Here is a 23,889-nt window from a genome sequence, read left to right as displayed (position 1 = left end):
AAAGTAATTGAAAAAAATTATGTACCTGCAATAAAGGCCATAAATGAAAATGCCCAAGCCAAGGAGCACAGGGATAATGAGACTAATTAAAAGTGTCTCCATCACAGCAAAATAAAGTGCGATTTTTTCACCAAAGTAATTGCGTATTTTCCAGAGGGGCTGGAATTTTAGGTAGGTGTTTGCCCATAAGTTATTAAGCATTGTCCATTCATCCATAGGTGGTGTGGTTGGTTTGGTATCACCTGTTGAAAGTCAGGTACATTAGAACTTCAGATCCAGACAAATATGATAATTAGTCGGAGCAACAATGAACTGCTGATAAGAGAACCCAATCACCCCTTAACATTCATTGGCATAATCATAGCTGTCAAAATTCTGGGAGTGATCACTGAGCAGAGACTGAACTGAACCAGCTATACATACGTGCCCAGAACTGCAGATAGAAAGCTAGGAATTCAGTGGTGAGCAACTCACCTTCTGTCATACCAAAGCCTGTTGGCAGGGCATATAAAAAAAAAAATCAGGGGTGGGATGAAATATTCTCCATTTGTCTGGATGGGTACAGCTCCAGCAACACTCAAGGAGCTTGACATTCACTGGATTGGCATCCCATCCACCAGCTTCAACATTCACTCACTTCACCATCAGCAGTGTGCAACACCTACAAGAGGTACTGCAACAACTCACCAAGGCTCTGGTGATGGAACAGCTTCCCAAACCCATGACCTCAACCACCTTGAAGGACAGAAGAATTTCATGGGAATACAACTACATGCAGATGCATCTCTCAACCATACACCATTCCTTCAGTTCACCACCATTGAGGGCAATAGGGATGAGAAATAATAGTCTAGCCAGCAGCACCAAAGAATAACTAAATATTTTAAATACACAGTTAGTTACTTTTAAATATTTTCATGCAAACGACTTTATAAAAAATGTTGATAACAATTCATTCTGCAGTAAAAGAAATAGGATACAACATGGTACTCAGTAAAACTAATGCTGTAATAATGGATTGTGTTGATAAGGAAAACGGTGGCTCAAGATGATTCTTCGGATACAGATCTCCTCACCTCTGCAAGACGCTTCATTAAAGTGCTCAGCTGACAGAAGGAATACCTCCACATTGAGTAACTAAGTTAAAATATCAGAATAAACACTGGCAGCTGAGCAAATGTTTTTCCAACTTGTGTGTGAATACTACGCATTTCCTGATCTCTCATGAAATATTAGATAAGAAAAAGCTGCTCAACTGATGCAGAGGAGTGTGTACCTCTCCCCCCACCCCACCATCCCCAATCCAAAAGTGGGAGACCAGATAAGATAACCACAAAACATGGATGGAGAAAAGGTACAATGAAAAATAAAAATGTGGGGTGGGGGAATGGGGGAAGAGATTTGAACCACAAGCAGACTTTCATATACACATCAGAAGGTTAAACATTGCACCCCTGCAATAATCAGAACAAACAGGTATCACATGTATCAAATATTTAGAGTGCTTCTTACTTCCATGGGTATTTTTAAACAATTGAAAATATTCAATTCCATATTTACAAAGAAGTTGGTTCAGATTTGTTTCTAACAGCAGATTGTTCTGGCAAAGTTTCCCATTAGGTACTTTTGGATGACAGCCACTGCTCATTGGCACAAAGTGATCTTTTCGATATGGGTTCAGTAACCAGAGTGTTGACAGCAGTACAATCTGGGGTAACATCAAATTTGTAATCCAGACAAAGACTACAAGGGATGTGCTTAAAAAGGCAACCATGCTTCACAATTGTGCAGACAGTAGCCAATAAACGTGAAGGTGGTCTGCATGCTCAAAAATGCGTCAATTGATATTTTGTAACTTGGCTTCAGAGTGAACTTAAAGTGCAGATCTAGCAAATTCACTGAAAAAAGGGAGAGATAGCAGATTTTACATGCTATAATGATCGACAGGAACGTAATCTAAAATGGAGAAGCAGTCAGTCAGAGACTAGGGATCACATTTAGAGAAGAGACAACACAAAGGGATGAATGAGATTCTGGCTATTACAACTAAGAACCTGTTCTACAAATGAATATTGCAAGGTTATCACTCATGATTTTGGAAACCTCTAACAAATCTTCTCTCAGCCTTTTTCACTCCAAGGAGAGAAAAAGAAAGTCTATTTTCTTCAATATTTCTAGAAGTAAATAACTTTACACAGTTCACTCAATTTATACTCCATTAACTGTTGTGTTGCCATAACATTAAAATCAATCTAGATTTCTTTTGCAGCTTGTATCCTCCCCACAAATTATCTTTCCACTTAACTCTAACATCAATATACTGAAACAATAATTCAGTTTCTCTATCCTCTCTTTAGTGACTTGCTGAGTTTTCCCAGGAATTCAAAATCCCAACTCCAACAGTTTGCTTGTTTCAAGTTTCTTCTTGAAGCAACTCGAAACAAAAGCTTCATCTTTTGAAACTAGAATTGATTCTCTAACTGCAAATTTACAAAGGGCATGCATTCCATGCTGCAGCACTTGTTGGTGTGTAGGAGTTTTAAAAAAATTATTTTTCTGGTTACTTCTTCAAAAAACTCAATCAACTTTGAGATATGATTTCCCACACAAACCATGTTGACTATCCCTAATCAGTCCTTGCCTTTCCAAATACATGTACACCCTCTCCCTCAGGATTCCCTCCAACAACTTGCCCACCGCTGATGGCAGGCTCACCGGTCTATAGTTCCCTGGCTTGTCCTCATCACCCTTCTTAAACAATGGCACCATGTTAGCCAACCTCCAGTCTTCCGGCACCTCACCTGTGACTATCCATGATACAAATATCTCAGCAAGGGACCCAGCAATCACTTCCCTAGCTTCCCACAGTTTTGGGGTACACCTGATCAGGTTCCTGGGATTTATCCATTGGGTGTTTCAAGACATCCAGCACTTCCTCCTCTGTAATATGGACATTTTTCAAGATGCCACCATCTATTTCCCTACAGTCTATATCTTCCATGTCCTTTTCCACATTACATACTGATGCAAACTACTCGTTTCGTATTTCCCCCAGCTCATGCAGTTCCACACAAAGGTCGCCTTGCTGGCCTTTGAGGGGCCCTATTCTATCCCTAGTTACCCTTTTGTCCTTAAATGTATTTGTAAAAACAAATTGGATTCTCCATAACCCTATTTGCCAAAATTATGTCATGTCCTCTTTTTGCCCTCCTGATTTCCCTCTTAAGTATACTCCAAGGATTCATTCAATCCATCTATCTGGTCTATACCTGACATTTGCTTCCTTCTTTTTCTTAGCCAAACCCTCAATTTCTTTAGTCATCCAGAAGGATGTCGTGAAACTTGAAAGGGGTCAGAAAAGATTTACAAGGATGTTGCCAAGGTTGGAGGTTTTGAGCCGTAGGGAGAGGTTGAATAGGCAGGGGCTGTTTTCCCTGGAGCATCGGAGGGTGACCTTATATAGTTTATAAGGTCATTAGGGACATGGATAAGGTAAAGTCTTTTTCCTGGGGTTGGGGGGGGGGGGGGGAGATGGCGGAAAGTCCAGAATAGAGTGCATAGGTTTTGGGTGAGGGGAAAGATATAAAAAAAAGACCTAAATGGCCAACTTTTTCATGCAGAGGGTGGTACGTGTACAGAATGAGCTGCCAGAAGATGTGGCGGAGGCTAGTACAACTGCAACATTTAAAAGGCATCTGGATGTGTACATGAACAAGGAGAGTTTGGTGAGGCATGGGCAAGGTGCAGGTGGGTGGTACTGGATTGGGTTGGCATGGATGGGTTGGACCGAAGGGTCTGTTTCCATGCTGCATATCTCCAAGAAGATGCTGCAAACCCAAGATGAAGGACACCAGATCCAACTTTACCTCCATTCCCAAGACCTCCTCCAAAACTTTCACTAAGGCACCCAAATAACTACGAAGCTCGTGACATGACCACAAGCAAATGAGTAAGAGTGCCAACATCGGTTTTAGATTTGGGGCACATTGGGGACACTGGTCTTAAAATTTTGCAAGCCACTCTGGTACCAAATGATCCCTGCGGAGTACCTTCAGTTGCATAGCCTGTGTCCTCTTACAAATCAAAATCTTCCTTACGTTCTCCTAAATATCCTCACATACCTCTGATGAGATTTCCACCCCAATTTCAGGGTCCAGATTCCGCTCAATGTCCTTCGAAACATTTCCTAACAAGTGATAGAGGGTGCTGACCGAGAGTGCGCCCATAGACTGGAGCACTCTCCTCTCCATGTCAGACTTCTAGACTACATTGCTGGTTAGTCCTTTTTCTTGTAGAAGGTCCCTAACTCAGCTGCTCGAAAGACATCAAGATCTCCCCGTCAAATAAATCTCCCAAACAGAAGACCCCTCTGGACTCTAGCTTTAAGCTGTGCGAGTCCATCGAATATCCCTACTATGGGAGTGAAAGGGGAAGTTTTTTGTAAGTTGCCCTCACCTTGCTGCATTATTCTCCATGCTTTAAATGTGTTAAGGACAATCGGGTTTCTGGAATGGTCCGTAACAGTCCTCATCTTGTCCATAAACAAGAAATTGAGGAGGGGGCACTTGGCCTGGGAGGCCTTGATATCCAACCAAATTGACCATGAGTCCTGGCGGGCCCAGTCAGCCACATAGGATAATGAGGGACTCAATCGATATTTCTTAAAGTCTGGGAAATCCAAACCTCCCATCCCCTGCGGAAGGTGCAATTTGTCCAGCTTTAGGAAGAGGCCGCCTATGATGCCAGATGAAAGATCCAAGCTGACTGTAAAGCCTCCATAGTGCTTGCCTAGGCAGCAAAGGGAGCATTCACACGGAATATAACAAGCAAGGAAGAACATTCATTTTGACCGGAGCTATTCTGTCCAACCAAGATATCGGAAGATTCTCCCAGCGCTGAACATCCTGCCTTATCTTCTCTAGGAACTGCATAAAATTAGATTTATATAATTGATTGAAAGTCGGGCTGATAAAAATGCCTAAATCAGGAAACCTCCCTGTTACCATCTGAAAGGGAAGTGGGTTCCATCCCCAAAATCGGATATTCTACTAACGCCCCCCCACAGGCATGGACTCCAACTTCAATAAATTAATTTATACCCAGAGAACAAAAAAAAGATTAATCACTTGTATTAAACTGGGCACATATGCCATCGGATCGTGCAAAAGGAACGATTCCCATTTGCATAGAGGGTGATCTTATGCCTGCCTGACCCTAGCTTCAGGGCAGTTATATTGGGATCCCTCCGGAAGGCCTCCACCAGCGGCTCAATCACCAATGTAAATAATAGTGGGGAGAGAGGGCACCCTTGTTGGCTGTCTCTGCCAATACTGAAGTTATCCAACCTTCTACCCTAAGTGAGAACTGTTGTTTTTGAGTCACTATATAACACTGCCACCCACTTGGCAAAAACCGCTCCAAGACCAAACTGCTCCAGTACATAAGAGGTACGACCACTCCACCAGGTCAAATGCTTTCTCTGCATCAAGGGAGACTACCAAGTCTGGAATCGACCCTTGCAGGCATACCTGGACCACATTTAATACTCTAATATCATTAGTAGACCTACGATCCTTGATAAAACCTGTCTGGTCCTCCTTTACAACGAAAGGCAAAACCCTCTCCAACCTTAAATGCCAGCATTTTCGGCAGAATTTTAAAATCCACGTTCAGTAATGATATGGGCCTGTATGAAGTGCAATCCTCTGGGGCTTTCCCTTTAAGGATAAGAAAAATATTTGTTTCTCTTGGAGAGGATGGGAGACAGTCCTGACTGTATGAGTAGTTGCACATATCCAAGAGTGGACCGGCTAACATCTATAAACACCTTATAAAGCTCACTTTGAAATCCATCTAGGTTAGGCGCTTTACCACTCTGGAGCTGCCTCACCGCCTCCTGTCTTTCCTGGATTGTCAGAGGGGGCATTCAGAAAGGATCCCTGCTCTGAAGTTACACCTGGAAGATCCAGGGTCTTTAAAAAGGACTCCATCTTCAACAATCTGCCCTCAGCCCTCTGATCGGTACAGCTCAGTAGAACGTCTTAAATGCTGCAAGAATCTTTTCGGCATTGCAAGTAAGAGAACCAGCACTGTCTCTGATGGATGTGATAGATGGGGGAGCATTCTTCTTTCTGGCCAGGTGCACTAGATATCTACCTGGTTTATCACCATACTCAAACAACGTCTATTTTCACAAAAGGGATTTCCCTCTTTGCTGTCTGGGTGAGCACTGTATTCAAAGTAGCCCTAAGGGCTGTAATCCGCTGCACTTTGGTTACAGACGGTCTGTCAAAAGTGTGCTGAGCTGCCTTCAGGCGAGCCTCAAGCAAACGCTGCTGCTCTCCTTCTGCCGCTCCTGGGTCGCTGAGTAAGAAATAAATCAAACTCTGTGCAGTCTCCGTGCAGAGCACTGATGGTTTACTGGCTGTAACCAAATTAATCTCCCAAAAGATTTTAAATTTTCGCAAAAAATACTCTATAAACTTGCTATCTTTCGAGAGGAAAGGGTCCACGTGTCAGTGCCAGGAGCCTATCCTGTTACCACCGACCTTGGTCGCCATGTACACCGCTGCATGATTGAAAATGGCTATGTTCCCTATTCTGGAAGAAAGTGAGGACTGCAGATGCTGGAGATCAGAGCTGAAAATGTGTTGCTGGAAAAGCGCAGGTCAGGCAGCATCCAAGGAACAGGAGAATCGACGTTTCGGGCATAAGCCCTTCTTCAGGCTACGTTCCCTATTCTGCAAGGCACTGAATTCAAGAAGGTTGACAGGACAAAAACCATGTCAATTCTGGTATAGCACTTATGTGCATTAAAGAAAAAGGTGAAATCCCGACCTTCGGACCGAAACCATCTCCCCACACCAACCTCAGCTCCCTGTTCAAGTCCACCAACTACCTGGATTGCAAGACCCCTAGGTATCCTGGGCACTTTGGGGTCAATAAGACAATTAAAGTCTCCCCCTATAATTGTATGACACACCCCAAGAGCCATCAACCTAGAAAGCACATCAGTTAAAAGTTTGAGGATATGTGCCAGAGGGGGGCAACATATACATTCAAAATCCCATATTCCTCTCCATGTATTAAAGCTTTAAGAATTATAAACCGCCCATATTCATCCTTAATTTGGTCTAACATTTTTCAAATTGAAGGATGAGAAAAACATCTGTCTGAACCCTCCCTGCTGCATCAGTTAAATGTGTTTCTTGCAGCAAGGCTACATCGACTCTCACTTTAAGGCTTGAAAATATCTTTTTTCTCTTAATTGGTGAATGACTCCCCTTAACATTCCAGGTGCACCATTTTAATGAATGGCTAGTCATAGCCGTCCAAAAAAAAGTCTGTGAACCCCCCGGGAAGAAAGAACTCCACTTAGCGCACAGAGTGAAAACAATAAACAGTTCGTATAAATTTTAAAATACAACTTTCAAAAACTACCAAATCAAAATTTCTAACAGCTACTTTACAACATACCAACACAACACAAATGAAAGGAGACTTTCCTTTTGCTGACGGAGTGCTCATACTACCCATTAACGTCTCCGTGGTTCCTTCCAGTTGAAGCTATGCCCCCGCCCCAGACAACAAAGTGAGAAAAAAAATACAAACATCTTATAAACAAGTTAAAAAAGTGGGCACTCAACCTGTCCTATCCATACACAAAAATATTCCCCCTACCCCAACGACCAGGTAAACCAGACAAATTAGAGAATAACAAAATAAACATTATTGTCCATATTATTCAAGCCAGCCAGTCTATTTTAAAGCATGCAAGAAGTCCTTTGCCTTTCCGGGGAGTTAAAATTGAACATGGACCCTCCTTGGCTGAAATGCAATATTGCTGGATCCCTTACGGAATACTGGACATTCAAATCCCTCAGCCGCCTTTTTACCTGATCAAAGGCCTTCCTTCCTCTTACAAATCACAACCTCAAAAGTCTTGGAAAAGGATAATTCGTATATCTAGAGGCTTCCAACACCATTTGCTTATCTCTGTCGTGCTGGAGTTGCACTAGGACCAAGCAGAGGTGCTGGTCTGATCCGGGCCTGTGCACTACAACCCAGTGGGCCCACTCGACCTGCCTCTATTTCCAGCTTCAAAAACTGTGGAAGCCATTGCTCTAAGAAGCTGATGAGCTGGCCTCCCTCCTCCCGTTCCAGAAGCTCCACCAGACGGTTGTTCTTCCAACAGCTTTGATTGGAGAGGTCGTCGACCAGCTCCTCCTAGGCCCATACCTGCAGTTCCAAGACCCGGACCAGACTGCCAAGGATTTCACCACCGTCCATTGCTCCACTTCCCCGACACTGCCCAAGACGCTGGATCTCCTGGTCATGCTTCTGCAGTATGACAGATTGGTTCAAGCCTGGCCCGGGTCCCCTCCATCAGTGAATCAATCTTCTGAGTTTCACAAACTCAGACCAGGCTCTGCACCATAGGCAAGTCCCCTGGGGCGATCGTGGAGGCTGATGCTGTGGTCATGGGCCTGTCTGTTGCTGTGGAACAGGGGGCCTTGTTTGCTGCATTCCTTGTGGTCCCTTCCCTTTGGTCATTTTCTTCACGATTTTAAACACTGAAAAATTCTAAGGGTCAAAAAAAAGACTTTCTACCACATTGGGTACTAAAGGGAGGGTGAGTGTACCACTTTGTCTGAGTTTGGTGCAGAGCTGAGCAGGGCAGACCTGCTGGGTCGCTGCCATCTTGAATGTCCTTGTTCTCTGATAGTTTAAGAATGGGAGGTGGTCTCATCAAGACATACAAGATTCTGAAAAGGAGAAAAAGTGAGGACTGCAGATGCTGGAGAATCAGAGTCAAAAAGTATGGTGCTAGAAAAGCACAGGTCAGGCAGCAGCTGAGGAGCAGGAGAGTCAATGTTTCGGGTGTAAGCCCTTTGTGATGAAGGGCTTCAGCCAGAAAACGACTCTCCTGCTCCTTGGATGCTGCCTGACCTGCTGTGTTTTTCCAGTGCCAGACTTTGACGAAGATTCTGAAGAGGCCTGATTGGATAGACATAGTTTGCTTCCACTGGCGGAGGAATCTAAAATACAGGGGCAGAATCACAGGGTAAGGAGTTGGTCATTTGGGGACAGAGAAATTAATTCACTCAAAAGGGTTGCAAACTTGGGGAATTCTCTACCCCCAAGAGTTGTGAACGCTGGAACATAAATACCTTTTAGGCTTGGCTGGACACCTTTTTGATGAAGGGCTTATGCCCGAAACGTTGATTCACCTGCTCCTCGGATGCTGCCTGACCTGCTGTGCTTTTCCAGAATTACACTGTCAATTGGGAGCTCCAGCATCTGCAGTCCTCACTTTCTCCTGGACACTTTAACTCTCTCAGGAGATATGGGAAAGGAGTAGGAATTGGAGTTGAAGCCAGAGATCAGCCATGATCATCCTACGTAGTGGAACACGTTTGATTGGCAACCGTTCTGAACTCCTGTGTATGCCAGCAGCTCAGTTTAAGAAGTCAACAGACCCAAAACATTAATAAGTGATGAGAGAAGCAAAGTTAGTGAGAAGTGTTTCCAAGATCTGGTATTAATTTAATAAATGTGAGCATCTATTAAATTTAATTTAATTTTCTATCCACAAATATCTGTTAATCACATGGAGCAGGATTTCTACTCACCGCTGTCTTGTTGCGATGATTGACTGGATGCCACATCAAATTCACATATTTTCAAGTCATGTAGTATAAAAGCAGATTTAAATGCCTTCTTCATAACTAAGTATGGCAGAGCTGGAACTTTTCCTCGAACCTTGCGTGTTACTACTGCAAGATAATAAACTATTTCAATAAAATGCCCATGGCTCTTCAAGAGCAAATTTACGTACATCAAGATTTGTTGCATTCATCATTACACTTTCCCCAGCTAATCAAGCTTGAGGTAACATATACTCAAGATTCGCCAGATGCAGTTGAGTTACTGGTCATTGGTGTTGGAATGACTTTCACTTCAGCCTCCTTACTCTGCATGCAAAGCCAGTTTGTGTCTATTAGCTGCCACCATTGTACGATACAGTGGACAGTTTTAAACTCCGAGTTTCAAATAGCAAATATATATTACGGAGAAAAAGTTTCATATCAGGGGAAAGTATCAGAAAACAGCAGCTACTGCATTGCTTTATAATTCAAAAAAACTTTGCATAATAGGATTTACATTTCCTCATAAAATGTTCCTGGGCCTGATGACATTTAGTGAACACAATTATGCTACAAAAACAAAGTTTGAGAGTGATGCCAAGCTGTAGCAAATACCAGCTATAAACCAAGGAGCAAAGATTCACAGATGGAATTTAACATTGCATGAATTTGTTTTTAGTATCAAATAGAAATAATGTGTAAAGTAAAGCAGATTTTGGCTTGAGATAGATTTAAGTTGTAACTTCTGGCATGAGAGACAGACACAGACAGAATCATCCACGATTCTTTAAATTGCAGAAAAGACCCGATAGACTGGTTGGCCTACTTCCACTTAAGCCTGCCTTTGAATTGATGACGTCTTCAAAAATAAATGAATTTAGGAATTAGTTGAAACAGTTGCCACGATAAGAACACATTCATGAGGCAAAGCTTAACACGTAGAAGATTAGGATGCTGTAGGTTAACTACAGTAACGTTATCTGATTTATACGGAGACGCTGAAGGTTCAAAATTAAGACTATTTAACTGATATCATGCTTTTCATGTAACTCAGTGAAACTGTGGAGGAAAAGTATCCCAGAAGGTGTCCATTTTACCCTTCAAAATAAAGTTGAACAAATACCTAATTCAACAATGGAGTTCCACATGGATAAATAATGACTGAGGAAGTAAACCATTCTGGGATACTGTGTGGCAACACCATCATCTGACCTGCAAATTCCACTCCAAGGCACATAGGAACTTGACTTGGAACCATAATCACCATTTTAAAAAAAAACATGCTGCTGGATCAGAAAACTCAGACACCTCCTCCGCGCCCCCACCAGCCCCTTTTCCTGACAGCACTGTGGGATAACTACACCAGATGAAACGTTAAGCAGGTAACATGGGAATTGCTCTCAATTTTCTTTAGAGCAAAAAAAAAGAGATTTGATAGACATTCCAAATCATGAAAAGGTCTCCAGTGAATAAAAAAATGTTTCAAATGACACTTGTCCTAATAATAACTGGGGTCACCAATTTGAGGCAATTAATAAAACAAAATCAATACTAGTAGAAAAACAAAACCTTCATATGATGAATGGTTAGGATTTGGAATTCAATACCTAAAAAGAATGAAGAAAATTGATTTTAAAAAAAAGGTAGCTTTAAGACATTTTCTAAAAAAAACTGCAGAAGCAAGAAAAAAAAATGTTGAGAGTAGAACAAATATTCAAGAGCCAGCATTACATAATTGGTTGATCACCTCCTATGCTGTACTATTTTATGTTTCCATGAAACATTTCTACATAAAAACTTAGCTAATTATATTTCAACAATGACAACATTTAGACTTTCCTGATGAGGTTTGCAGGTAAAGAGCCCAAAAACATGACTGCAGCACGTCCTTGCATCATTAAGAATGAACAGGTTGTACACCTTGAACTAAATGATCCTGATCACTCCTGTTGCTGCAACAAAATCTTTAACCTGTTTCAGTTCAGAGCAAACAGTGCAGAGTGCATCGAGACTGTGCTGATTACACGCAATCACTAATGAGTTTCACAAGTATTTCCTCCTTAATTGTTAGCATCTAAAATAATGTTTACCTTAACAGTAATTATAGAACAAAATTGAATATCCGAGTACTTCAAGTTAGAACAGCATGGATCACAAATACAGGTTGCTCTGCTATAGTGCGACACTTGTGTTCCTCTGTGACCTTGTGCTATAGAAAACTGTTATACCCATTGAGTAGAAAATCTGCGTTATCCAAACAACATCCACGATTCAATCACATTATAGCCAGTTCATGCTGACGAAGTATGCTTCATAGCAGAACAACCTGTATGAACAAAAATTTAAAGCATATAGATGATAACAATTGTTTGCTAAAGTTAGAGTTACCTCCCGCATCAGCAGCCTTAATATCTATGGGTATGTTTGTGAGGATGTAGTGAACCTGCAGAGCAAAATAGAAAAAAAAAGTTAATTTAAACCATGCCCTCCTTCATATTAATTTTTCAAATAGACTGTTTCATTTGACATTAATCTTGTCAGGGACAGCAATGAAAAACAGCCAAGTGTACAAGACTAATGTTATTTCTACATTATAAAATGGATCTGTTCCTAATCTTAGTACCATTACTGTAGAAAGCTCAGGCACACCTTTGACACATCCCAAGGCTCTCATTTCACAAATTTTAAACTCATTTGTACTCCACATCATAACCTCTACAAAGGCCTGTTCATTTAGATTACACCACAAGCTGAATCCAATGTAGTTTTGAGCTGTAGAAGCGGCCTGTCCAAATGTACGTAGTGTAGGCTATTAAAAGACTGGAAACCCATGTATTTTTCCAAATCTACAAGCCACTAAATATTTTATGATCTCTATATGGCAAATGAGTTAAAGAAAATGGTCTGATTCAGTGTCTGGATAAAAATAACAAACAAATTTGCTAAAAAAAATACATGTTGACACTGCTTTGAATGTCTAGTCAGATGTGCAGACCAAAGTATGAACATTTGGATGCTCCAAATTAGCCTTCAGGCTGGTTTAAAGTTACATCCATCACTCCAATTAATGGAGGTGGACTGGTTTGTACGAGGTTCATTGCATTTGCAATTTGCTTCATTAGCATACATTTGCTAGAAAATTAAAATTTAATAGGTAATAGATAACTGTTCTGAAATGTACTCCCAAAATTAAGAATGTATCATAAAATTCTAATTACAATTAGAGATCTCATGGCAGGGCGAAAAAATGTTTCCTCATTTTCACATCCTCGGAATAGATGCCTTTTGTTGTGTTCATAGTGTGCACTGATAAAGTTGACCACGACTTCAGTTGCGAAACGAGCCATGAATCTCTGTAAGCGCCCAGGCAATTTCACATCAACACCCTTGGAACAGAACAAAAACAATTGCCCATTAGCTATTTCAGGGTTGTCAACCTGTGAGGTATATCCTTTGGCAATTATTACAAAAGGAGCAAAACTATGGTCATAATCTTTTGGGAGACACTAAAAGGAATTATTCATTTAAAATCAAAAGTAGTGCAAAAATCTACCAGGAATGTGGCACAAACTGGCAGGCCTTCGCCAAACAATTCACTTCCTCTTAATTCCCACAGATATTCACCCCATAGTCCATATAATTTCGGGCAGAACCTGTGCCCAAAAAGTCTCAAAATAAAGAAGATGCATTACCTATTGTGCAGAAGATACTATTCAGTAAAACAGCAAGTCTAACCCCACATCCAGCATGAAAATGGAAAGGTGGGGCCATCTCAGCCCTTGTCTTAGAAATATGTTGAGAAAATTATTTGTTATAGACACATACATTACTAAATCCATGGAGACATAGTTCCTTCCATGCTAAAACCCATAGGCAGCTTAACAGAAGTCAGATCAAAATATTTTTCTTTATTAACTGCCTTTCCTGATACAGTCACATTGTATCTGTGGAGAAAACAAAGCTGACAATTAGAGAAGCCTTTCAGTTTGAAGTACAGGGCGATTATAAAAAAGGAACAGAGCAAAAGGAAAGACTGAAAAAAAGCCAAAATCACAGGCAAATATGTAAATAGTTTCACTGATTGAAGCAATTCACGTTCAGTTCTTGCTGCATTTCGACAATATCCAAGTTTGGACTGACATGTAACATTTGCACTGCACAAAAGCCAGACAATGGTCATTTCTAACAAAAAAGAATCTAACCATCATGCCTTGAGAGTCAAGAGCATTACCATCCCCGAATCAGCCACTATCATAACTTGGCAGCGAAGACTGACCAGAAACTGAACATATAAAAACACTGGCTACTTGAGCAGGACAGGGGCTAGCAATACTGCAAAGAGTAATTCACTTCCTGACTCTCCAAAGCCTGCTTACTATCTACAAGGCATAAGTCAGAGTGTGATCGAGTACTCCCCACTTGCCTAGATGGATGCAGAGTGAAATTCCAACAACATCAAGGAGGTTGACACTATCCAGGACAAAGCAGCCTACTTGATAGGCATCACATCCAGAAACATTCATTACTTCTACCACTGGCACCCAGCAGCAGTGTATACCTCAAAGACACACTGCAGAAATTCACCAAAGCTCCTTAGACAGCACCTTCCAGGACAAAAGGCAGCAGCAGGTGCATGGGAATAGCACTACAATTTCCCCTCCAAGCTACTCACCACCTACAGTTGGAAATATATCACTGTTGTTGTTAGGTCAAAGCAGAATCATAGAACTTTACAGTACAGAAGGAGGCCATTTAGCCCATCCATACTGGCCCCAAAAACAGCAACATAGCTAGTCGCATTCTCCAACCTTATCGCTATAGCCCTCTTAAAATTATCACTTTCAAATATACATCCAGCTTTTTCAAAACCTCCTATGGAATCTGTCTGCATACTCTCCCAGACAGTGCATTCCAAACCCTAACACGGAGTAAAGAAGTTCTTCCCCATCTCACTCCTACCTCTCTTGCTTGACAGTCTTGAAATTGTGACCCCTAGTTACTGGAAACAGAATATCCTTCTTCACCCTGTTCAAAATTATGAACCATTCAGGCATCTCAATAAAAGGTCACCTCAATCTTTTCTGCTCCAAGAAGAATAAGCCCAATTTCTCTAATATTGCCTATCCCTATAATTCCTCATTCCTGTATTATTCTAGTAAATCTCCTTAGCACTCTGTTCAGGACTTCAGTAAAAAAGGTGCCCAGAACTGAACAATACTCCAAATGTAATCTGACCAATGATTTGCAGAGGTGCAGCATCACTTCCTTGCTTTTATGCTCTATGCTTTCTCTTTATAAATCCAAGGATCCTACAAGCCTTCTTAACAACTTGCCTGGCCAGCTTCTGAGAATTATACACCTGAATCATAGGGTCTCTCTGATTCTGGACTCCCTTCCAAGTCGTACCATTGAGCCTGTATTATCTCTCCATGTTTCTTCTACCAAAGTGCATTACCTCATTTCTCTGCAATGAATTTCATTTACCAGGTGTCTGTCCATTTGGCCAACTTGTCAGTGTCCCTCTGAAGTCACTGAGTACCATCTTCACCATTCACTATTCTCCCTAATTTAGTAACATCTGCAAATTTAGAGGGTTTTTTTCACCTCAACATCCATCTCTAAATCATTTACGTGAAATCAGAAAAAGCAAGCTTCTCAACATTGATCCCTGTGGAACACCACTTTCGACTCATCTTCAATCTAAGAAATGCCTATGTACACATACCCACTGTTTCCTATCTTTGAACCAACTCCCCCTCTAACAGCCTTATGGGTCTATTTACAGCAAATGAATTGCAGTGGGTTCAAGAAGGCAGCTAATCATCACCTTCTCAAAGGCATCTGGGTTGGGTGATAGATGCTGAAGCAGCCAGTGAAATTCACATTTTATGAAGTGAATAAACAAGGCATTGTTTTTAAAAAACTGCACGTCAAAAAAACGTAGAAAGAACAGCAAAGATATGAGGGGTTTTGCTCTGCCCATAAGACTGTAAAGTACATTAGGTCTCAAATGTCAAAGGACGAGGTGGGATAATGGTAATGCCAATGGATTAGTGATGCAGCCCAAACTAAAATTTGGAGATGCCGGTGTTGGACTGGAGGGGTGCAAAGTTTTTCTTAAAAAAAAAGAATCACACGACACCAGGTTCCAACAGGTTTATTTGGAAGCACTAGCTTTCAGAGCGCTGAATCAGGTGATTGTGGAGAATAAGATTGTAAAACACAGAATTTATAGCAAAAGTTTCCAGTGTGATGTAAATGAAATTATATATTGAAAAAACGCAGATTGTTTGTTCAGTCTCTCATCTTTGAGAATGACCATGTTAGTTTCAGTTCTTTCATATGTAAGTCACAAAACTTTTACATTCTCAAGTGCACTTCAACAATTGGTGTTATGTCGACCCAGATAAGGTATTGAAGGTGTTAACTCCCTGAGAGGTTGTGTGTGCCACAATAGTCAGACGGATTCTAATCTTAAAAAAACCCCAGATTTTTAGAATCTTACATGGATTCCTGCAGTTTTTGAGCAAAGAAAATGTAATTCTGCAAGTACAAATTCACCCCACAAACTTATACATGTGTGTGTGCAAACTCCTCAATCATCTCGTGCACCAACTCTACAGCAGATGCCACAACCTTGAAACTAAGATGGAGTCCACACTCTCAGGCTGCACTCAGGATACAGCAGTGCAGTTATGGAACATTGCCAAACAGACAAGGCGACAAAACTACATGACATACATGCTCACCAAGAAGAAACTTGGCATCACCACTAGCAGTAGCCAAGCCCACTCTGGCACCACAGTGGATAATATTATCACCTCGGGGAAGTCAATCATCAACTTATTGGACCACACCCTTTAACTGGAAGAGATTGAAGTCCTTAGCAGGGGTCACAATTTCTGCCCCACCAAAGTGGACCCCATGGTTCTTACAACAGACAGAGGAATTCATGAGACTCTGGGAATTCTTTCAAGATGCCAACAGTGATCCCAATGAGCCCACCGATGAATTTGAAGTCATCACAGGGATCTATCGAGGAGTGACCAAAGGAGGAGTCAATTTGGACCCCACCGCAGGACCGCTGCCCTGAGCTTGACATGAATGCTCAAACCATCAGGAAATATATAAATGCCAGATTCAGTAGCCGTACCCACAAGGTAGAGCAAAACATCACTCATTCACAACATAATGCCATCCATGCTCTCAAAACCAATCACAACATTGTCAACAAATGAGCAGATAAAGGAGGAGCCATTGTCATTCAGAATAGAACAGATTACTGCAAGGAAGTGTACCAAAAAGTGAACGACCAGGAATACTACAGGCAACTACTGGCTGATCCAACCAAACAGCACACCCATGAACTAAAAACACATTGATCAGGACTTTGGACCCAGTTCTTCAGAGTTCCCGACGCGCACTCATCCCACGTACTTCTCACGTAGGCGACTTCTACTGCCTTCTGAAGATACACAAGCCAACACACCAGGACATCCCATCATATCAGGCAATGGGACCCTGTGTGAGAACCTCTCTGGCTGTGTTGAAGGCATCTTGAAATCCATTGTATGGGGACCCCCAGCTTCTGTCGTGACACCACAAATTTCTTAGAGAACCTCCGCACCCAGAGATCAGTCGAACCAGGAACATTCCTCGTCACAATGGATGTTTCAGCACCCTACACCAGCATCCCCCACAATGATGGCATCGCGGCAACTGCCTCAATACTCAACACCAAATGTCAATCTCAGAGCACCATCCTACAACTCATCCGCTTTAACCTTGATCACAACATCTTCACTTTTGACAACCAGTTCTTCATCCAGACACATGGAACAGCAATGGGGATCAAAATTGCACGCCAATATGCCAACATCTTCATGCACAGGTTCGAACAAGACTTCTTCTCTCGGCAGGACCTCCAACCAACATTATACACCAGGTACATTGATGGCATTTTCTTCCTCTGGACCCATGGAGTGGAGTCACTGAAAAAACTACACAGTAATATCAAGAGGTTTCATCCCACTATCAAACTCACCATGGACAACTCTCTACTGTCGGTCTCATTCTTGGACACATGCATCTCCATCAAGGATGAGCACCTCAGCACCACACTCCACCGCAAACCCACAGATAACCTCACAATGCTACACTTCTCCAACTTCCACCCGAAATATATTAAAAACAGCCATCCTCTATGAATAAGCCCTATGCATACACAGGATCTATTCACATGAGGAGGAACGTGATGCATTTGGATGTACTCAGGGATGCCCTCATGAGAACGGGTTACAATGTGCAACTCATCAACCGCCAGTTCTGACATGCCAGGAGACAGACATGAGCTGCAACCGACTGGGTTCCCTTCATCGTCCAGTACTTCCTAGGAGCCAAAAAGCTGTGACATGTTCTTCACAGCCTGCAACACATTATCAAGACCTTCCCCACACCTCCACTTTTCACCTTTAAAACAGCCACCAAACCTCAAACAGATCATTGTTCATAGCAAACTGCCCACTTTCAGGACAATGCCATACAACCTTGTCACGTTAGACGCTGCATGAAGTGTCAGAATGTTGACACGGATACTACCATTACACGTGTGAACACACACAAAAATCACCCCCACCACCACATGCACACACACCCACATGCACATAAGTTTGTGGGGTGAATTTGTACACGCAGAATTAAATTTTACTTTCCTCAAAAACTGCAGGAATCCATGTAAGATTCTGTAAATCCGTTTTTTAAATTAGAATCAGTCTGACCATTGGGGCACAGGCAGCCTCACACAGGGAAGCTCATACCTTCAATAACCTTATCTGGGCCGACATGACACTTGTTAAAGTGCACTTGAGAATGTAACTTTTTTTTTTAAAAAAAGTTTTGCGATTTACACATGAAAGGACTGATACCAACATGGTCATTCTAAAAGACGAGAGACTTAAACAATCCAGGTCTTTTTCAATATATAATTTCAGTTACATCACACTGGAAACTTTTGCTATAAATTCTGCGTCTTATAATCTTATTCTCCACAATCACCCGACGAAGGAGCAGCATTCAAAGCTAGTGCTTCCAAATAAACCTGTTGTGGGATTTTTAAACTTTGTACAGCCCAAGCTAATGCACTGCATACAGGATCAAATCCCACTACAGCACCTGGTGTAATTTTAATTCAGTTAATAAACTGGACTACAAGATTGGTCTCAGTAAGGTTTGCCATGACAACTATTATTGTTGTAAAAGCCTCTCTTTATCACTAACATGTTTTCCAAGGACCAATGCCTGGTCTACCTGTGACTCCAGACCAACAGTGATTTAGTCAACTCTTAAAATGCCCTCTGAAATGACTGAGCAAATTACTCCTAATTCTAGGACAATTAGAGATGGGCATCAAATGCTGCTTTTGTCAATGATACCCAGATGTTTATGAGAGAAGTTTTTTTTTACAAAAGCAGATGATGAACTTCCTGCAATTTCAAATATTAGCAAAAATCAATAGTGTATCACTCAGCATTTCTTCATTAATTGTGCACTAGAACAGCCAATGAGCAAATATAAAAGACTGGTAAGAGCACTAACAATTCCCGTGAGTTATAAAACTCAGAATGCTGGAAATTCTCAGCAGCATCTGTGCAAAGAAATTCTGCTGTGCATTTTCGGCATTGTTTTTATTTCAGGATTTCCACCATCCACAATTCTTAGCTTCTGAATTCACATGAGTCATACTCCTGCACAGTGTTTAGCTGGAAAAGATGGCAAAAATCTATTTCAGAATATGTTTACTTGCATTGTTTTTCATAAACTGGTGTCTAAAATTACTAAACGTGGAAACAGCCTATGGGAAATTAAGGTAAAGTTTAAACAACATTTGTTGCACTTGGAACAAAATGCAGATGGAGACTATTTAGAGTCAGAAACAGACCCTTTGGTCCAACTCGTCCATGCTGACCAGATACCCTAAATTCATCCATGCGCATTTGTCAGCATTTGGCCCATATCCCTCTAAACCCTTTCTATTCATATACCCATCCAGATGCCTTTTAAATGTTGTAATTGTACCAGCCACCACCACTTCTTCTGGCCATTCACTCCAAGTACGCACCACCCTCTGTGTGAAAAGGTCCCTTTTAAAAAACTTTCCACTCTCACCTTAAATTTTTTTTTCGATTAAATTAGATTACTTTACAGTGTGGAAACAGGCCCTTCTGCCCAACAAGTCCACACCGACCCGCCGAAGCGCAAACCACCCATACCCCTACATTTACCCCTTACCTAACACTACGGACAATTTAACATGGCCAATTCACCTAATCTTTGGACTGTGGGAGGAAACCGGAGCACCCGGAGGAAACCCACGCAGACACGGGGAGAATGTGCAAACAAACTCCACAGAGTCAGTCGCCTGAGGCGGGAATTGAACCTGGGTCTCTGGCGCTGCGAGGCAGCAGTGCTAACCACTGTGCCACCCACAAATCTATGCCTTTAGTGCTGGATCTCACTACCCTGGAGAAAAGACCTTGATTGTTCACCTTATCCATGCCTCATGATTTTATAAGATTCATAAAAGGTCATCCCTCTGCCTCTGATGCTCCAGAGAATCAGCTACAGGGAGAGGCTGAATAGGCTGGGGTTCAAACCCTCCAACTCTGGTGGCATCCTTATAAACCTTTTCTGAAACCTCTCAAGTTTAACAACATCTTTCCTATAGCGGGGAAACCAGAATTAAAAGAGAGGTTTTGAAAAAAAAAGTTAAGGAATATACTTTGTAAAATCTTTCCTTATGTGATGAATTTATAATCAAAATGGGTCGTTGTATCACAGGGAAATCTTTGGCACAGGAAGTAGTTGAGACTATGCATATTGTTGCTTTCAAGAGAAAAAAAATACACTTTGAAACAATAGAAAACACAGGGCTACAAAGATTAGATTAGATTCCCTACAGTGTGGAAACAAGTCCTTTGGCCCAACAAGTCCACACCGACCCTCCGGAGAGGAACCCAACCAGACCCACTTCCCTCTGACTAATGCACCCAATACTGTGGGCAATTTAGCATGGCCAATTCACCTGGCCCGCACATCTTTGAACTGCAGGAGGAAACCGGAGCACCTGGGGGAAACCCACACAGACATGGGGAGAGGAAGGAAGTATGGCAATTTAATTCTGAATTCCTTTAACATCGATTGTGAACAAAAGAAACACACAGCATAAAATATAGTCTGCTGCCACCCAGCTCTTCTCAAAATGAGATAATGCTTCGAGCTGAAGGTTCAAGAGATGCAAAACCTGTACTTTAGACAGGCTTTCTCGGAGTTGGCACATAAACAATTGAAAGTGAGGACTGCAGATGCTGGAGATCAGAGCTGAAAATGTGTTGCTGGAAAAGCACAGGTCAGGCAGCATCCAAGGAGCAGGAGAATCGACATTTCGGGCATGAGCCCTTCTTCAGGAATTAATCAAATAATCCTCACTTTTTAAAAAATAAACTGAATTCAAGCGTGGAACTGAAGTGAGTTGGTAGGCCGATAAGACATAGATCTAGGTCACTAGATTACTTAACCATTTTCTCGCGATGAGATCAGACTGCATACGTGGTTAATCCTTTCCTTGGGCTAAAGGACTGTGTTGCAATTGAGGAATTGGAGAGGAGAGGACTTGACTTTAATTTTGTAAAATTATATTTAGTCAGGGATTTAATTATCTATTTTCTCTGCAAACATTTCAGATATTCTTCTTAGTGTCAATTTACTGTTTTTTTTTGTTAAAAACAAACCAATTCACTTTTGGCAAGACAGGTGGCTTCATCTACTTTGCACCACTATTGCAGAATAAAGTGCACACCTTGCCATATCCAGGAGCTCAATGAAGAGCCACTCAACACAAACTCATCCTAAAAAAGGTATGCAAAATAAATAACTTGAACGTCTGTTTGCCCAGAAGCTTTGCAATGAAAGAGGTAATCACCACAAAGAATTTTCACTCATAACAGCAACCATGTTGTCTCAAATGTTTTTGTCCTCTGAAGCAAAGTTCCAAACTTCAAGTCTTTCACCAGGGATCAGATACAAAAATCAAGGTTGGCACACCTGTGTATTTTGGAGGGCGTGCCAGAATTGAAGGTGCTCTCTTTTGGATGGGGCATTAAACAGCGTACCCATTTGCCTGCTTAGTTAGACAAAGATCTCGTAGGAGAAAGTGAGGACTGCAGATGCTGGAGATCAAAGCTGAAAAATGTGTTGCTGGAAAAGCACAGCAGGTCAGGCAGCATTCAAGGAGCAGGAGAATCGACATTTCGGGCATAAGCCCTTCTTATGCCCGAAACGTCGATTCTCCTGCTCCTTGGATGCTGCCTGACCTGCTGCGCTTTTCCAGCAACACATTTTTCAACAAAGATCTCATAGCACTATTTTGAGGGTGGGAGAAATATTGGGCAATATTTCACTTTAAATGAAAAAAATTTAAAAATAAAAATCACAAAACAGAAATGTGGGACTGAAACAAAAATTGCCAGAGGAACTCAGCATGCCTTACAGTACCTGTGGAAAGAAAGCGGAGGTAACGTTTGGAGTCCAGTGACCCATCAAGTACGTCGGAGTTTTTGTACATAAATAGTTGCCACATTTCCAACATTACAACTCAAAAACGCTTAAAATACTTAATTGCCTGTAAAGGGCTATGAGGCATTAATTAAAAGCACTGCACATCATCATCAATGGAATTCTCCTTTAGTCATTTCTATTTTGGTAACATTGGGATTCCGTCCTAATACAGGTATACCCTCAAAATTAACTCATTTAATTCCCTAATCTGATGCTTCCCCGCTGAGGGAACAACATTACCAATTGAAAAATTGGGCTATTTAATGTGTTGAAAGGTAATAAACCAGTATATCAATGTTGACGATAAAAGCAGAACCTGCTACAAACAGGTCCGGCGGTACTTGTGGAGACTGAAACAAACTTATAGTTTCCGATTGATCAATTCTCATTAGTTATGATAAGAAGGTCAAAAGGTCTCCGACCTGAAGCATTAACTTTGTTTCCCTCTCTGCAGATGCTGCCTGATAGTTCTGAATTGTAACTTTTGTTCCCTGCAATGTAATTAGTCACTCCAATTTAAATTTGAGCATCTCCACGAAATTGGTTTTAACTCAGATGAAATAATTAATACTCCCAAATGATGAAAAACACAAACTAAAGACATTGCAATTTAGGAGCAGCCCAGCCTCAAGCTTTACATATTTCTCCAACAATAGCTTTTCCCCCCTCCCACAGAGAAACACGTTTCTAACAAGCGGGAATTGATTAAAGCTGGAGCATGGTACCAACAATTAGAAATAAAGTTAAATTTGGAGACAGGCTAACATGGCAAACCCCCCTGTCGAATGCAGCTAATATTTCACTAAAAGGTCAGTGTAACTCTACCTCTGCCAAAGGCATCTTCAATCTCATCCTCTCAGCTGTTTGGCTTAAGAGCTCAAAGGGAGCATAGATTTTAACAATTCGATACTTGTCTTTGGCTACTTTCCGCTGAGTCTCCGCTTCTGCCTCCCAGTCCTCCCTGGATATATTGAGCTCGAACTGCAGCCCGGTGTCCTGCACCTCTCTCAGAAACTCCATCCTCTGTTCAGCATAAGGATCACTGCGTCCAACCTCAAATTCATAGATTAACACATAGTCAATCACCGGGAGATTTTCCGACATTGTCGTCCGCGTTCCCATTTACACCCTCCCGCGACACGTTGAGCTCAGGATAAGCTTGCGAGCAAAGTGTCAGCTCCCACTGGACTGCCCTGTATATGTACCACAGCGGCTCCCCAGTGCACTCATTGGCAATGCACTGCAAGGGGTTATCTCCAAACATCACTATTCGCTCTCAAACGCAAGCATTCCAACAGAAATCCGATTGTGCTCCCCCTCCCCTTATATTAAAGAGAGATTGGAAGCTGTTTTTGAGCAACTTTATTTTACTTGTCGAGTTATTTGTTTTGTTCCCCCTCCCCTCCACTTCCTACTTGATTTCAGCGTCATCCTCCGGTCGGCTAGAGAGGAGAGGAGAGAAAAACATTTCTGCTCAGGTGTACTTACAACCGAGTAAAACTCTTACATGCAACACCTGGGAATAGATCCGAAACTGGTTGAATGCACAGAAGTGACATATACTTTAAAAGGGGGGGGAGTTGGTTAGGGTTGAGTTGGGGGGCTGGGGTGGATGGAACTCTGCAGAGGG

The 23,889-nt window shown here is 41.8% G+C and overlaps 1 protein-coding gene across 2 annotated transcripts in view; it reads right to left on the bottom strand.

Annotated features, from left to right (window-relative positions):
• The window catches only part of LOC122550752 (anoctamin-7-like), a 79,836-nt gene extending 56,356 nt beyond the window's left edge, over positions 1–23,480 (bottom strand). The window contains exons 1-5 of one of the 2 annotated variants that reach the window (XR_006311937.1): positions 23,085–23,480; positions 12,866–13,033; positions 12,036–12,090; positions 9,633–9,776; positions 26–242 (exon numbers count right to left, since the gene is read on the bottom strand). Coding sequence is in view for 1 of the 2 variants with exons in the window: in XM_043691958.1 (XP_043547893.1) it covers positions 26–242; positions 9,633–9,776; positions 12,036–12,090; positions 12,866–13,033; positions 23,085–23,381 (881 nt within the window). In the remaining variant the exon portion in view is untranslated. The remainder of the gene's footprint in view (positions 1–25; positions 243–9,632; positions 9,777–12,035; positions 12,091–12,865; positions 13,034–23,084) is intronic. The other variant, XM_043691958.1, reaches the window with a different exon arrangement.
• Between the last annotated feature and the right edge of the window lie 409 nt (positions 23,481–23,889).

This window comes from Chiloscyllium plagiosum, chromosome 6 (assembly GCF_004010195.1).
Source record: "Chiloscyllium plagiosum isolate BGI_BamShark_2017 chromosome 6, ASM401019v2, whole genome shotgun sequence".
Lineage (NCBI taxonomy): Eukaryota > Metazoa > Chordata > Chondrichthyes > Orectolobiformes > Hemiscylliidae > Chiloscyllium > Chiloscyllium plagiosum.
Note: the sequence above shows the minus strand (reverse complement) of the source record. Positions and strands in the feature narration are given on the sequence as shown.